At 30.9% G+C, this 18,127-nt stretch overlaps 1 protein-coding gene across 1 annotated transcript in view; it reads left to right on the forward strand.

Annotated features, from left to right (window-relative positions):
* LOC143244228 (telomerase-binding protein EST1A-like) overlaps positions 1 to 18,127 on the forward strand; it is a 35,992-nt gene continuing 17,865 nt past the window's right edge. The window contains exons 1-9 of the mRNA XM_076488510.1: positions 1 to 122; positions 2,829 to 4,871; positions 8,387 to 8,503; positions 12,369 to 12,558; positions 13,108 to 13,328; positions 14,609 to 14,687; positions 15,003 to 15,113; positions 16,384 to 16,581; positions 17,681 to 17,742. Coding sequence (XP_076344625.1) covers positions 2,842 to 4,871; positions 8,387 to 8,503; positions 12,369 to 12,558; positions 13,108 to 13,328; positions 14,609 to 14,687; positions 15,003 to 15,113; positions 16,384 to 16,581; positions 17,681 to 17,742 — 3,008 coding nt within the window. The 5' untranslated portion in view covers positions 1 to 122; positions 2,829 to 2,841. The remainder of the gene's footprint in view (positions 123 to 2,828; positions 4,872 to 8,386; positions 8,504 to 12,368; positions 12,559 to 13,107; positions 13,329 to 14,608; positions 14,688 to 15,002; positions 15,114 to 16,383; positions 16,582 to 17,680; positions 17,743 to 18,127) is intronic.

Genomic DNA, 18,127 nt, shown 5'->3' on the forward strand with positions numbered 1-18,127 from the left:
TTTTCACTCTTCCACTAGGTGCCCTTTCAGCAACAGGTTTCAAGCATCGAGCAAGGAAAGCTTGTAGTTAATTGTTTAAAAAAAAGTAATAATTTGTTATCAAGTTTAAAAGAAGAAATCAGGTGTGATAATAATATATTTTATTTTATTGATAGCAGAAGTGAGAATTTTTTATATTTTTATGACAATTCAAAAAGATAATATGCTCATTCCTGGTAAACGTGAATTAAAGTGTACTTTTAGTTTAAATGTCAGTGGTTTGCGTAGGCTTAAGTAATTTTAAACTAAGAAATTATTAGGAAGGCGTTTTGTCGAAGTCTGTTACGCTTAATCATAAGTGCGTGTATGCACATGGTAAACTGAAATGAGACTTAAAATTATAGAGGCTGATGGTTATCAAAACTTTGTAATTAATACAAGTTAATTACCAATAAGAATGTTAATACTAGGCTATACTAAAGTCATAACCTAATTTATAAATTTAATGGAGTGTTATTTTTTTATATTTTAAAAATTGAAAGCAGAATTTCAAACCATTACAAAAAAATGCAGTATTATATTTCTTATTTATACATGAAAAAAAGTACAGACTATGATCTTTAGAGGGTAGGTAAACTAGTTAATGTTTAGCTAATTTCCATTTACTTTGGGTATACTGTAATTTTGACCATTTGACATGAAGATTGAATAACGAATGTCAGAACAACATTTAATACATTGTTGAGGCAATGCCACTTTTTCTTTTAGTTTTAGGTTAATGAGTTTTGATTTACAGTTCAAGACTTGATGCTTTATATTTGTATTAGAAACCTGTATACAGAAATTTATCTTGAGGTAAAATCTTCAAATAATCTAACTCAAATTTATAAGTACATCTTCATGTTATATTAACTTGAGAAGAAACCAGAATGGTGAATTTTCTTCATTAACAACTGTAGAATGCTCTTTAAAGTTATTTTTATACTGTAGTTTTATACCTGGTATTAATACTTGTGATTTTTATACTTGTTTTATGTTTCTTAAAAACAAATTAATTTGACATTTTGACACAGAAGTCGTGGTTGAAATGTAAAATTCATTTAGATCATTTACTAATATTAATTATAGTATTATTATAACAAACTATAGGTCAAATCTGGAAAGTGTAGACAAAATTTCTGTTAATTTGTTATTTGGTAAATTTTCATGTGAAACTTTTTCATTATTGGAATTGGTTCATTTCTCAGTTTTTATGCACATACAACATGCAGTTTTAATTTGGTGGCCTTTTCTTAGAACTTCTCTTGACATTTACTGGTAAATGTTGATAACATGTTTAATAATAAAACAATGTAACAAAACACTGAACATATTGAAGACATATGTTAGTGTAATACAGAAGTATGTATTTCTTCAACATGTCTGGACTATGTTTATTTATTTATTGGATGTCACTGTACTAAACAGTTTTAACAAACAGTATTTATGCCTCATAAAGGTATTTTGTTGTAAGGTCATGACAATTCCATAGAAACATTAATTTTTTCAACATTTTACTTATTAGACTATTTATATATTATTTAATGTCAGCTTTATAGTATACCTGGTAATTAAGTCTGTGGAATACTTGTGCTTTTTAAACTAGTCTGATGTTAGCTTGATAATTAGATCTGTAGAATGTATGTGATTTCTAAACTAGTCTGGTGTTAGCTTGGTAATTAGTTGTACAGAATACTTGTGTTTTCTAAACTAGTCTTGTTGATATTAACTTTAGTACTCAGTGAAGCTAACTAGTGACTTATTGTTTTGAAACTGTAGATATAAATATGTCAAAATGTTTATAAATGTTAATTATTGTATAAATCTATAAGGTTTCTTTATCTCAATTGTATTGAGGATTTTTTTAAATTCACAACATGTGGATAAACATTTCAATTACAGTTAACATAAAAACTCAGAAATAAACAGAGTAAAGTAGGTTTAGTCTTTTTAAAACTTCATTTAATTATGAGGTTGTTAAAAAGGATTCTGTTTGTAAATATGGGTAGAGAAATTAAGTGTATGTGAGTGTTAAAAACTGAACTTTACGTACAGAATTACGCAAAATAGACCTAAAATGTGCAACTGTGTATGCATAATTCTAATGACATATAACTGGCATAAGTACAATTATTGTATACTTTTATTGGTTGCATATTATAGTAGCAGAACCATATATATAATGTTCTGTGAAAATATTTCAATTTGTTCGTCATATTGTACATAGGTAGATCTGAAGTGCTTGTGGATGAAATATACGTATCTTGTATTTCTGTATCACGTCAGTGAGACACAGCAGAGGTTATTCAAAACAGATTATTCTGAATGATGGCTTGGGCACTACCAAGACAAGAAACTTTCAAAATAAGTCATTGGAGCTGACAATACAAAAAGACTGTTCAGTTTCACAAATTGACAAAGTAAAATGCCATTCAAGGTGTAGTAGTTATGATATTTGACATCCTGCTGAGGGTGCTTCTAATGAATCAAATAGCAAATTCGTCACAACACAGTCTATGCTCATTATTTTATCACATAAAAGAATAGATTATATTGATCATGGCCTATAAAGCAACAAGCATCTTCAGAATTATTTTATCTATGACTTCACTTTTGGTATTAGGTATTATACATGCCATTTTATTATTATATAAGTGCACATGCTAGATGTGCTTCTTTCAAATTTTTCTTCTTATTGCCAATATTTGTTTACAGGCTTACATACCAGTAGGTGTACAATGTAATGTATAAAAAGTTTATATTATCTGTAATAATTTCGATATTTGAATTAAATTTTTTATCTATTTCAGTCTCTTTCAAAATATGAATTACATCACCAGTGTGGGAAAGGAAAGCATCGAGGATAAAGGAAAACAGGTAAAAAAGGAGGTGAAACGCCCAGAAATGGAGATCTATAGGCCTGGTATGGGACTTCGTGGTAAACACGGAACAAAAAATGGCGAGAATAGAACCAGCAGCCCAGTTGACGGAGGGTCCTCAAGTGGTTCAAGATGCGTATGTACGCCAAGTCCAACCTCTTGTGTTGATGATAAAGGGCAGTCTGGACAACTGGAAAGAAAAGTAACAGATTTAAGTTTGCATGACTCTATGGCATCAAAAAAACATATTCCTGAAGATGTGGATTCTAAAAAAGGGAGGCCAAGACGTCCTGATCAACAGGTCTATGTTCCGAGGGCAAAAGTTACAGCTTTACAGGAAGGAGGTGAGAAGGTTAAAGACAAAGAAGTTGTAACAAATATAGAAAATAAAACACAGAAAAAAGAAAGTTTTCTTAAAGGATCAGATATAAAAACATCTGACATGGAGAAAGTAAGACAAAGTAAATCTTCAACTTACCGACATTCCTTGAAACAGGGACACAGACGTGGTAGAACTATTAGTGGCAGTGGTTTGAAAGAGAGCTCTTCCAACTATTTGTTACCTAGTAAAAGTTTGCAAAAACATACAAAAGATGACAATAGCTTAGAGAACTGTGAAAATGAATCAATTGTTGAAGAGAGACATGTGAATATTAACTTGTCAAAACCACCAATAGGTATTCAGAAAGTAGCCAATGGAGATATGAGATCTTCTGGTCTTAAACACCCAAAAGATCCACCAGATAAGAATATTCTGTATCATTCTGGTGTTGAAAACAAAGGGGAGAGTTACAGTGATGAGAAAAAGTCCCAGAGAAGTTTGAGAAACCATCACAGAAGATACAGTGGAAGTTCTCAGAAATTAGTGAAGTCACCTGAGCATGCTCAGTTAAAAAACAGAAAGTCTCCTGAAAGATTAAAACAGATTAGTTCTGGTGGTAGAGCATCTGCACTGAGTGTTCAGGAAATTGAATTAGAAGATTGGGATGCTGAATTGATTCCTCTAGAAAAAATAATTGCTCCCACGAGGGCATATAGCCAAGAAGATGTTCGCCACACTGGTGATTTGGACAAGGCACGTGACTTTCACCATTTACGGATTGAACAACAGATATCTAATCCAGTAGAAACTCTAAACTCAAAATCATGTTATGATGGAGAAAATGTTAAAGAAACATTAAATAACAGCTTAGATGATAAATTTTGTTACAGTGAAAACTGGAGTGAGGCTGTAGAAGAGTATAAGAGAATTCATGATAAAGATCACCCAAAGAACAGTCAGACAGCAGGAACCATGAATCAGGAAGGTAACCCTATGAAAGAGATAGTGTCAAGAAATGAACTGAATACCCATCACCATCATACACCTGGAGATGACAGTAACAGACAGAGCCGAAAGCATCACCGCACTCGTGAAATTACTAGTAGTCATATAAAGGAGGACAAGAGATTACATCATGACAGTGATTTTCAGACCAACCTTCCACCTCGGTTTCAGAAGATGAGGGAGGCTTCAAAACATAGAACTCATCATACAGATAATCATGAAGCAAGGGGTGGAGGAATCATTAAACTTCCAAATTCATCCCCTTCTCCTCCTGCTATGCCTTCTCCATATCCTTGTACTCTGGAGAATCCTAGTGATGGTGAACCTACTCCAGTTGTCCAGAAACATCTGTTTAATCCGAACAATCCTAATAAACCTGTGATTGTCATCAAACCCCAGCCACAGGCTATCCCATTTGTCAGTGGGATTGAAAACTTGATGGATTCTGTGCCACAAACGGTACCATTTTCAAATGTTCCTTTTCCAACTCCATTCTGTCAAGTTAGTTCCTCAGCACATCTTTCTTTAGTACCTCATCCTCCAGGCCCCTATGGATTTACAGCTATGAATACCTATCCACAAGCTTCTTCACCAGCTGGGTTTCCACCAATAGTGGAGCAATCTTTCATGCAAGATAGTCATAGAAGGTAAACTAACATATATTTTATTTAAGGTCTTAAAATTATGTATTTTGTTCCAAACATTTTTAAACTGTAGTACTATGTATTTGAGAATAATACTATTTTTAAATTTTAATTTTTACAGTGCTGTGTTTTGTTTTTAAGGGAAACACTTAACAAAAAAGTGGAATGTCATACCACCTCTAGCTTTAGAAAAAAATATTTCAAATACGTACAGCATAAAAGTTAGCATTTAGTTAGAAATAAAATATTGTTCTTAAATATTTCTAATTTGTTGTTTCACAATGCCCTTAGTTCTACCCAAGGAAGCTTCTTCAACTGGTACCCTCTTGGCATATAGGTTTATACCATTTGTAGTACTTTAATGTTTCTACATTCTTTAGTAAATACATCTCAGGGACTACTATACTTTCATTAACCATGATATACAACAATTCTTTGTCCATAGGTGTTTTAAAACTTTAACTTTGTGAATTTGTAATATTTGTTTGACTTCTATTTTTTTCTCTTTGGTTATTTTCTAATCGCAAATTCTTTGTTCCTGTCTCTTCCAAAGCTGACACTTGTTCCTTGTCTTCTTGTATCTTGTTTTTACCAACCATTTTAAGTATTATTGTTTTCTGAGGTGATTCAAATCCAGTTTATTGTTGGTTAAATTTCCTACACTTCTCTGTTTTCAGTGATGTCGAGAAACCCACTTGTTGAGAAATTTATATGCAAAAAACGAGCCGTTTTTTGCATATAAACTTCTCTGTTTTACTATACCTGTGAATATATATATTTAAAAATGAGGATTTCAAATTTTTTGGTTTTTAATGAATTTAGCGTAAGAGTAAGATTTCTGATGTTTCTGAATTTGTTATTTCTTGTTTTTTAGTCTTGGACAATGAGTTTAAACAGTGGGAATGTTGTAGGTAGCAGCATCAATTGATGATGGTTGCCGTTTAAGGTTAAGAGCTGGAATTTGTTGCTCTTGGGACCATTTTTTTTTTACAATACTTAGACTTTTTTGTGTTTTTGTATTGATTCCTCTATTTACCTCAGTCTGTACTTTAGATAGTTTTCTATTAACTGCATTGTTCTTTGAGTGGATGAGTTTGTTCTGTTATTATTTTGTGGATTCCTAGTTTATTTCTCTTGTCACTTGGTTTCAAAATTAATGGTCTGGAAGTTCATGTTGTCTCTTATCATATACTCCTACCTGTTTGCAGAAACTGGACAATTCAGCTCCCCTTTTTTTTTTTGTTTGTTTGTTTGGAAACGTGAATTTCTTTTTTAATGGTGTGGATACTCAGAAGTCTGGTTTATTGGTCACTTTCCAAACTTGTTTTATTCTTTCTCTTCATGCTTCTGAATTCTTGTATCTGTGGCATGTTAGTAGAATGTCCAAAATCTTTGGAGCACAGGCTCCAAACCTCTAAGAAATTTCAAGAACCAGCAGGCTTTGAAAGTACAGTAATTTTCAGTAAGTAAATAAATCAAACTTGTGGAGAAAGTTTTTTTAACACAAAAGTGTACACACACACACACACACACACACACACACACACACAAAACCATGTGGATTTACAGAATCACCAGTCTTAAGAACACAGACACTGAGTTTTTAATTGTTTACTTATTGTTAATTTATACAGGTGGGAGACACTTTGTTTCATGATAAATAAGACACTTTATTTCTGTTTAATATTTAAAGTACGTATTGTTTCTTTGAAAGGGAGCTGAATGTTCTTTGGAGGGTCACACATTTTAACCACTCACACCATTACACAGTAGTGTGTTTTCTGTCAATCAGAAAATGACTGATGATGTTGCATAAGGGATGCTTAATAATGCAATCTATATTGTTGTGGTACAAGCGAAAGACCCATATGACATGAATCACAGAATGACTTAAGTGCTCTATAAGCCTAAAACAGCATGGTGTGGACTTCAAAAGCAAGAAATAAAAATCTTTATTAATCCCAATCTTGATTTATTTACTCTTGAAACATCACTTTCAGGAACTCTGCAGAAGTACATCTGGTATAATCCACACATAGATTAATAAATAAAACAACAGTGTTTTAACACAATATGTACCAACATTGGAGCTTTGTAAACCAAGGATGGTGTTGAAAGTAGTTTCTTTAGTAAGGAATAATACTACAGTGGCAGCAGTAGTACCAACAGAGATTACATCACTGTACCATAAAGATGTTTATTTGACTCCTTTATTAAATTTTAAATGTGCTAAATTATTTTGAAATACAATCAGTTTCCACTCACCTTTAAAAAGTGATGGATATAGTAAGATGGATAAAGAATAAAAAATGGTTATTTGATCAATCAGTAATGGTGATTAAGGGGCATGATGCTGTGTAAGGTCAGAGATTGTCACCATATACTAGGTAATACTGTGTGATAAAACCTGTTGCTTATTCAAACTTGGAATGTTCTTTTTTTTATAATATAGTTTTATTTTTATCTATGTAAAATGATTTGGCACACTTTGTGTGTGACTTCTGTATGACCATAATATCTAGTCTTCCTACTCTAAATGATTTTTGTGCTTTCAAGTGCTCTCATTTTGATTCTCTAAGGCAGTGTGTCCCAAACCTTTTGTGTTCATGGTACACTATGAAAATAATGTTAACTTGGCAGCATGCTCCTCTGACCCAGCACTTGAAAAGAGGACATTAGAGTGTCACCATGCATATGAGAATTTCCCATTTATTCTACGTTGCCCTATGTTAGGATAATAAGCATTTTCAATGCCACACACTTGCTAAATTTCACAGCATACTGTTTGGGAACCACTGTTCTAAAGTTTTGTCTTTATGTAGTTTCCTTTTTGTTTTTTCTTTATTGAAGATGGAGCAGTTAGTGGAATTTGTTAATTGATTGATTGTTGGGCTAACTAAGCAATTACATTCAACTGATTAATTATTCTTGTGAAACTTGGATAATAAGAACAATTGAAAATAATCAGAAAGCTAAATTTTGATAACTATTTTTGTGAGTTGTCACATTAATCAACTGATATAAATGATTGTAAAATAATTGAAAATGGTAACATTACCTTTAAACATGATTCTCTTTTGAGCCAGATGATGCATAACTTAGTTTTCATGAAATTAATTAATATAATTTTGAGTAATATTTTATTGTACATAACATTAATCAGTGTAATCCGTACTTACAATTAATTGATTAATCAAGGTAATTACCCATTTTTGGTAGAATGCTGCACATTTTGTGTATAATGAATGTCACAAATAGTTCTCAAGAGATAACAGAAGAATAACTTGTTTCTGTATTAAAAGTGTATGAAAAACTATTTACATAAAAGCAATTATTTGTTGGAAATTTATTATTTTGAAATGTCAAAGTATTTTTCAAGTTTCTATGCACATAAAACAAGGCAAAATAATCCATACATCATTAAAACATTTAATAACTCCAAGAAATTGTGATTAAGTGTTCTTTGAATTTATTTACAATTAATTGATAAAGTATGATACAATTTTGCTTTTCTGTAGATTAAAACCTTTGGTGGAAAAAAATCTTCAAGATGCTTCTCTGTTAGAAAGGGAACTGGCATCATATATGTCTAGAGGATTGGAAAATGTTGATTTCAAGTTACTTGGACAGTGCCGGTGAGCTGACACATTCATTTGGCATCTAAATCTACATTGTACAATATTAACTAATACCATCAGTGTTCCTACTGTTGGTCAACATTTGCACATTTTTTAAATAAAAAAATATGAAAAGTTTTGGTGAAAATCTTTTCAAGTGTAATATGAACATTTCTGATAGTGAAATAACCACATGATCACCATTATATAGTAATTCCCATTAATTGTGTGTATTGAAGCCATGTTTTACTGTCACAGGTAACAATAATGTTTTTATTTAAAAAATATTATGACTGCATTTAAGAATAGTTAACTTTATTTTATGTATGTTTGAATTTAAAAAACATAAATAAGGATTTCAGTTATCAGAGTATGGTATTGTTCCCTAATGTACTTACTAAAGCAGTTTAAACTTCTATCATGTTTTCTCATTGGAGAAAATTTCTGTAGCTTTTACAAAGATATAAATTAACACGTAATCATTTTAGCAACTGAAAAGAATGTCTGGAGAAACCATAAAAATTTCATGACTGGTTCAGAACTTTATGTTGAACTATAAATCAATTCTAGAGAAGAGCTGACTAGCAACTTTACAATAAAAGCATAAGTTACTCCTCAAACCATGTGGTGATACCATCAGAAAAGTGTACATAAAGCTAAACAGGAAAAGACAAGAAATGTTTGGAAATTTTAAAAAATCTGATGTTTTCTTAGCAAATTTAAAGTTATTCTACAGGAATGATAAAATTTTACAAGTGCATTGCTTAGAAAGAAAACGTTTTGGAACTTTAAAGAAATGAAAATTTGAATTTTATTCTTTTTTGCATCACTTGCACTAAGTAGATGGTAAACTATTGAGTCTAAAATGTTTGAGTTAAATATTTTTGAATTGGTTAGATTAAATTAAACCTCAAAGGGTTAAAAAATAAATGAAAGTGATGTTGGGTGGTAAAAAACCCATCATTGATGAAAGTGATGGCAAACAAGACTTAAAATAGAAAATTAAGGTTATATTTTAAAATGATCTGGAGCAGAAAGGTCAGTTTTAGATGAAGCCTCATTTTACTAAACATTTAGTTCCTTTCTCTCTCTACTTGTATAAAGATGGACATGATGTTTAAAGTGATAACTTGTGGTGTTAATTTAGTAGCTCGGGTATTATTTGGTAAGATACCTATAGAAGTTTGTTTAATCTTTTTGCATCAAGTTTGTTGACTTGCATTCAAAATGTTTTTGAACTACTATTTTATGAATTTGTCAATAAATTTGAAATCAATTGTAGATTATAATTCAAAATTTAATACTGTATGACTTCAAATTTAAGACTCGCCTTTTTTCACATTTTTTCTGAACTGAAAGCTAGGGGGTATCTTAAATTCGAGGTATTATTTTTCACTCTTTAAAAGTCTCAAAAAATAATTTTCTTCAAACAACAAAGGTTTTTGAAATAAATCCTGCATTAACAAACAGATTGAACTGTAATTTAAAAAGAATTTAGCTTAGAAAGACTAAAAACACATACAAAACATCAAATTTGCTGATGTCAGTGCCTCTAGTGGTGTAGTTGGATGTCACCGTCCTCAGGTTTTGTGTGACCTTCTTGTTGTTTGGACATTATTTTTTGTGTTTTTTACCAATAGAAAAGCATTTTACCTATGATGCTGAATTTTAAAGAAAAGTTATTTTGTCTGCTGAACAGATTAGGAATCATGCAGCTGGTAAAAAGTATACAGTGAGCAAGTAAAATTTAATGAGAGAAGCCTTACTGTTAAAAGCAAATTATTATGCAGAAAACAGTTGTACTTCTTTCAAGGCTAGTTATAACTATTTTGAAAAATTTGTGAAAAGAGAAGGTTTATCATTATGAAAAAGGACACCAATTAGTTAAAAATTGTCATGCGATTTTGAAGATGTGTAAGGTGGAATGCAAAATGACATTCTTTGAGACAATAGTGAATCAAGTGATGAAGATGTTTCAACTTCAAAATATAACAGTGAGTCAGAAGAAACATTGGAGTAACTTTGATTAAATAAAGAGACCAGGAAAAACGTTAATGTAATTTCCTGTATAATTTATATATCTTTTATTATATTTTAATTTAAATACATTATTAATGTGTTTGATTTGTTAATAAAATATTTTAAAACACATTTACTCTTTTCCAATTATCATCCAATTTTTTTTCTCCTGACAATTCCTTTTTAAAAGTGGGGTGCATCTTAAGTTATAGGGCATCTTAAATTTAAGTAATATGGTATTATATATGAGCTATTTTTTTTAAATATTAAAAGAACACATCTAAATATAGATTACAGTGACTGGTTTGTTGAATGTAGCATTGTTTAAATTAGATATTTGTGATGTCAAAATACTATGTAGTTTTGTACAAATTAGGAACTCAAGTTACTAATATTATCAAGCTAGAATATAAAGTAAAAACCTATTAACTTTTCATTTTGCTGAAGTATGGCTTATGTACTGAATCAAACATGATGACCCAATTCAACTCTTTCAATTTTTGAAACAGTCCCTTATATACTCTTACAACAGTATATCATGTGAATAACCAATAGTCTTTAGTCTGCTTGAAGTTTCATATTTTTAAAATCTAAATACATCTTAGTTACTAAGCTTAATAAATCATCGCGGAATTCTGTGGTATCAGTGTAGTTATTTATGATTTTTTGGTTATTCAACTACATATATATTTGTTTGATATACCTCCCTGTGTAACATTTTAAAAGGCTTAGCAACCTACATCCAGCAACAATCAAGTACAATAGTCATACAAAGAGATATTTGTTTGATTTACTGTTCTATATTTTAATAAAAATAAGTTTAATAATTTATTTTTAAATAATAATAATCTATAAACATGTGTATAATATTTGAAATGTGGCTGTATATTACAAAATACTAGTGCACTAAAACACAGGGAAGACTAAAGGTTAGTCTTATGTTACTGGATACATGACCTGAGTGCATGTGCACCACATTAATACAAGTTATGTAATGTTAGCCAGACATGACTGAAAGGTCAGTATAATAAAAGATAATAAATATATGTAACAGTACGAGACTTAAGTTACTTAGACTAAACATTTGTATTTTTGTATTATGACATGTAGTCATTTTAGCATGATAGAAAGCATGATTTATATTCTTAATTTGTTATGTTTAGAAGGTTGGTCAAGTGACAGACCCCATATAGTTAGAGTATAAAAAATAACAAAAACAAACATTTTAAATGTATTTAAGTTTTATAGGTAATACAAATATTTGAGATTTTTGGGATTAAGAATAGTTTTTAATCATAACATGAAATAACTTTGTACTCAGACTAGTGACCAAACAGACTATTTTCACAACTCTTCAGTAAAAGTAGTTCATTAAAAAAACCTGATTTTTTATATACAAAACTTGTAATTTTTACTAAAAGCCTAACACATTTTGTGAAGATACACATGCTGTATCAAAAGTTATAATACAAATACTTAACATGTGCAAATGTGTAGATGAACCCATAGTGAAAGAGTTAAGTGAAGCTTGATTTCATATTATAAATACAATACTTATGTAGTGGTTGTCATGTAATTTGTTGAAAGATACAAGCTTGTGTAGTACAGCTGCATACCCCACCAGTTTAGATTTTCTGTTATAGACAAGACTCATAAGGTTTACACAGGATGATTTTGACATGGTACATCATAATGTTACTTTTAACTCAAGTGAATTAAATAAAAGATTAAATTTTGTAAAAATAAAACAAGAACTATTAGAAATTAAAAAATACTGGCACTTGGTAAAAAGTGTTCCTGCAACAAGTTTTCTCACATGTAATATTAAGATATTTTTGAAGTTTCTGTTTGTTTTTCTCTACAGTTGGAAACTTCAGTTACGGTACGAAAATATAATTCTGGCAGATCCGAGGTATTGTGCTGAAACTAACATTGAGCAGTTGCTATGGAAACATGCATTCCATCAGGTGATTGAAGGGTTGCGTAAACAAATGGAGGAACAACAGGAAACCAGAGAAGAAACCAAAAAGACTCTCATTAGTCTTGTTGACGAGGTAAGTTCCAGGATGTAACGGTTTGTGGTATAGTTTCACCCATTTAGTGCAGCTGTCATTGCTATTGGCTTTGTAAGGGGTACTGATGAGAAAAGGCAAAAGATTATTAACCCATTGTTTGGTAGTAATATGTCTGGGTGGATAGAGAGTGCCTCAATCCTTATAAATATCCATTTTCAGTTCATGTGGGAAAGTTAAAAATGAAATTTCCACATAAGGCAGAGCTGCAGTGAAAGTTAGGAGAAAGTCTGATCCATATGTGTAAACAGCTGCAGTAAATGGTTTAATATACCAATGGGAAGGTCATTGTGAGGACAGCAAAGAGTTTAAGAGAAAACTCCTAAAGGAAATATTATAGAGTATTGTGAAATAAAGAAAACAAGTAACAAAAAACTAAAAGAGCCCAAACCTCTTAAAGTTTTCAATTTTCTAATGATCTTATTTGCATATGACTTCTTTGTGCATGTTTGATATTTTACAGTAAATATACGATATATACATAAATATAAATTGTTTTTTTCTCTTGATATTATCACTTGTGTGACTTAGGGCACTGTATTTTATGAAAACTTGTTGGAGAAACAACAGGAAACATTTGGCTTTAATCTTAACCAACTTATGGAATCAGAGGATGTGAAGAATGGACACGGTCTTCATGCCTCAAATAATGTAATCCTTATTAGTGTACAGAAATTACTGATTTACCTTGGTGATCTTGCACGATACAGAGACCAGGCTACTGGTGCCAACAATTATGGAAAAGCACGGAGGTGGGTATGGTGCCTATGTTTTTAAAAACTAGAAGTAAGCACACATTGATTGAGTTTTCTAGTCTTGAGCTTGTGCAACATTAGCTACAGATTTTAGGGGTTTTGGTGTTCAGTGATTGCTAGCAGAACTGATTTCTGGTCAGTAGCATACTTAGGATATCGTGTAAATTGATATGGATTGTAGGTTTTCTTCTGCTTGTTTTAACCACATGTACAATTATTAGCTCTTATCTTTGATGATGCTTCTGTTTAACCTTATGTCTTCTATACTTCTTACCTCCCTACAATATCTGCATGTATCAGAATGAAAAACAGGTGTAACCCAAATGGATACAGACTATTGATAAAAAGATACAGTAATTTAAACTTTATCAATTGATAAAATGTTTGAAACAGATAAAATAATGTAGGGCCAAGCATGTTGGACTATGGGTCTGCTATTCTATTGCTTGCATTCCCTCACAACAACAGCAACATCAGCTCAAAATTAGAAATCACTAGTGCAGATAGTGTCTGATTAACTGCTAAAATATTCAGAAACATAATTCTGTACTCTACTGACAACATGCCCTCTAGTGGTACAGCAGTGTGTCTGCAAACTCACACTGCTAGAAACTGGGTTTCGATACCCATGGTGGGCAGAGCACAAATAGTCCACTTTGTAGGTTTGTGCTTAATTACAAACAAATAAATACTGATAACACACTAATTGTGTAACCAATACAAACGTTTTTTGTTGGATTTGTAGGTGATAGTTCTGAAGTTTACTGTGTTGGTTTATGTGTGTTATTATTACAAAGGTACATTCATGGACTTATCACACATTTTTGTTTAATTGCATTTGAAAATATGTACACTCTCATTTGTATGCTAAACTAATACTTTAGATGTTGTCCAGTGAGGATGGTACTGTGAAAGGTTAGAATTGTTAAAATAATAGCTAAGTGTACAAGTGATGAGTGAAAAAATAACTGTTGTTTACATGGTTTTGATGAAGAAGCATCCTACCTTTGACAGTGATATAACACTAGTAAAGTTAATGTTGAAATTATGAGGATGTAAAGTTACGTTTCACTTTGTCATCTTTAGCATTAGTAACAATGTATAGTAGAGGAAATATTATTTTAGATGTAAGAATGAGGTGAATCTTGACATTGTATTATAAAAAACATTCTTTTAATAGGATCACATATAATTACTATGAAATTGTAATCAGTATTTCAAAAATCATTTGATAGGAAATTATTAAAGGAATTTTTCTTCTTTTTTTTATTACTTAGCTGGTATCTGAAAGCTCAGCAGATATTTCCCAAAAATGGCCGTCCATACAACCAGCTGGCTATTTTAGCCCTCTACACGGTGAGCTGAAAAACTGATGTTATCTGTATTGTATTATTTGTATTAAACTCTGGAGATATGTCATTCATTGTATATTTAAAATATATTTCTTGAATGAATAAATAATAGGTTTAACAATTTTTTTGTGGGTGTATCAGTTATATGGTAAATTTAATTTTTGGTAGCATTTATTTTAATTGGAGTTAATATCAAAATATCACTTGTTTGTTTAGAAGTTTCTGAAAGTTGTTTTCATAATCTTTGTTTCATCTTTCATTTATTTATCCTTGCCCTTATTAATTATTGTAATTTTTATATTTTATCTTGAATGTTCAGCGAAGGAAACTTGATGCAGTTTATTTCTACATGAGAAGCTTAGCTGCCAGTAACCCATTCTTGAGTGCTAGGGAGAGTTTATTATCACTGTTTGATGAAGCCAGAAAAAAGGTATGTTGAAGTATTTTTAAAGCTAAAAACAATTCTAAGTCGTGTAATTTAATATTTGCAGCAAAATCTAGTTTTTATGAAACCTAAAGTAATAATACTCTGTATAAATATAATGCTACTGTCTTGTATATCTAGTGTAACTACTTTACAGGTTGTGGGCTGATTGGTATGAAGGTTCATGAAGTCCATGTGGGGTGTGTACAGATGATTTTTTTTTTTTTTAAATGAGCATGCTTTACCACTATTTACTTTGTGTAAATGTGTCCTCACCAAATTTGGTATGGAGGTTCATTGGTTCCAGATACAAATTTTTAGTTTTGCAGTATTTATGGGAATTTTTGCATTTCTTACCACCATTTTGCCCCCTGTTGATGATTCTTCACCAAATTTGGCATGAAGGTTTGTTGGGTCCGTGGAGAGATAAATTAAACATTTCAGTTTTATGGACATTTTGTGTTTTTACAATTACATATAAGGAAAACAATTTTTCATTAATCACAAATTTACCCAACTTCCATTCAGAGGATTGGTAATACGTCTAGTTTATAATGTACTTGAAAACTGTTACAGCTCTTATATAAGTTACCTATTTATATGAAATAGAAGTAAAAAGTATAAAAAACTAGATAGTAAGCCTAAAAATAATATTAGGGTTTGAGCAGTGTAGTGTTTTTAAGCATTAATGCAAAGAATATTGTAATTTTTAACAAGTTATGGAGCATTGTAAAGGTGTCAAATAAAACACTGATGAACGTAACAGGAAGAAATGGCTGTAACCTTTCACTGGGCAGTGGCTTAATATTGGTTATATTTATATTTTTATATATTGAAATTTTTTGTTGCATTTTATTTCAAACTATTTTATTATAGGCTACATGGTATGTTTCTTTACTGGGTGGCCATATGGTTAGGATGCTTGACTCGTACTCTAAGGTTTGAATTTCAAATGTACCAAACATTATCACTCTTTCAACCATGGTAGCAATATATTGTGGTGGTTAGTCCCACTATTTGTTGGTAAAAGAGTAGCCCAAGAGGTGATGGTGGATGGTGATGACTAACTGCCTTACACTGCTATATTAAGGAAGGCTAGTGTAGATGTCCTTTGTGTAGCTTTCCTCGAAACTCAAAACAAACAAACTGCGTGTTTATTTTGTATTATACAGTATTTTTGGTAACACATATGTGACATTGCCTCTTTAATAGTCATATGAAACATTGATACTTTTGAGTGTATTGTTGTACCCTGTGTTATAATCTCTTGTACTAGTTTGAGCACATGGATAAAAAGCAGGAAGAAGAGAGACTTGGACGGAGACAACTGAAGGAAAGAAGGAAGAATGAAGAAGATCCTATTGAGGAGCGATGTGAAATATGGATTCGTTCAGATGGATCGAGTTTCCAGAGATCCAACAAGACGGAAGAGGAAGAAGAAATGGATGAAGTGCACAAGATGTCAACTGTAGATGTGTGTAAAGTTAAACCTTGTCACAATAAAGTAATCCTTTCTGGGTTAGAAGTTTCTTAACTGATCTACTGTTAATACTAACCGTCTTTTCATATCTTTTGTTCTCAAATGTCGTTTATAATGTAATCTTTATTTTGCTAGTCAGGGAAAAATGATTCAATTTTGGTTTTGAATTATCATAAAAGTTCATGTGTGTATTTTATACATTCTGAAAGTATTCTTGTTTTATTAGAGTTTATAGTTGTCACACATACTTTAGTTCTGTAAGATTTTTCTTGTTACTTCTAAACTGGGTTGAAAGTAAGTTGTAGATTTTTCTAGCCCTGCAGCTAGAGGTGGTTATTTTGTGACAAGTTATTTGGTTCTGTGACTTCTCGTTTTCAGGTACATTTACAAATGTGTGATTGTATTTACAGTTGTCTATGGGTGGGTATGTTAGTTGGAAGAAGAAGAGTTATTCATTTGGTAGTTAATAGTTTCACCTTCTACACGTGAAAGAATATTAAAACATTGACTGTTTACAAATAAGATCCTCTGTCTATCAGATAACATGAAATAAATTTATTAACTAAATTTGAACCTTTTTTTATCAGCTTTTGAAATAATACAAAAACAGACCTCGGAAGAAGTTTTTGCTCATCTCTAATAATATATTTGTATAATATTAATTTGTAATTAAGGGAGACAACCTATTTATATTAAAGCTAATTAAATATACTTTTCTCTAACTCATTCTTACTTATGAAGAATAGAATGCTTTGTTTCATCATTTGGGTACCCTTACTGTTAACAATATTTTCAGTTGTAAATCCAATAATATTTTGTAATGTTAAATCAGCTTAGAAGATTTAGGTTAATTCTGGTTCCATCTGCTAAGCAAATGAAATAATTTTTATAATAATAAGTAATATAACTGTATATACTAAACATTCTACTAAATACTTTTATGATATAAAATTAAAGAATTAACATAATATTTCTTGTTATAGTGGCTGTGAGGTGTATTTCCATGGAGGTCATATGATAATAGACATGTCATAGGTGTCTAATAATAAACTACTAGTGATTAATGGTTTATAAATTTTATTTGTATTTACAGCTCAACAAGAGATTTGTTTTAACTTTCCTTCATGTCCATGGCAAACTGTTCACTAAAGTTGGGTAAGTTGGAAAAATCAGTAATTGCATATTGATGAAACGTTTTATAAAGTAACGGACAGACTTAGGTGGAAATATTTGTTATATCTTCAAATTACTGAGATATATATATGTTTTGGAAAATAGGTTTTTTTACAAACTGTTGTTTTTTGTGAAAAATGTTTTTTTTATTTAAGAAACAGATATATGCATAATTATTAATTTTTTTGTAAACACAGAAATTACTAAAACACTTTAGCTTTATTTTAAAAGGTTCTTATATGTCACACAAAATGACATTTAAACTTAATGTATTTTAAACTCGTGACTAATGTAATGGGAAGCTCATAACTATCGTGTTTTCGCATTCGCATAGTGGCAGCACAATCCTCAGGGTCCTTCACCTTGT

Source organism: Tachypleus tridentatus, chromosome 2, assembly GCF_004210375.1.
Source record: "Tachypleus tridentatus isolate NWPU-2018 chromosome 2, ASM421037v1, whole genome shotgun sequence".
NCBI lineage: Eukaryota > Metazoa > Arthropoda > Merostomata > Xiphosura > Limulidae > Tachypleus > Tachypleus tridentatus.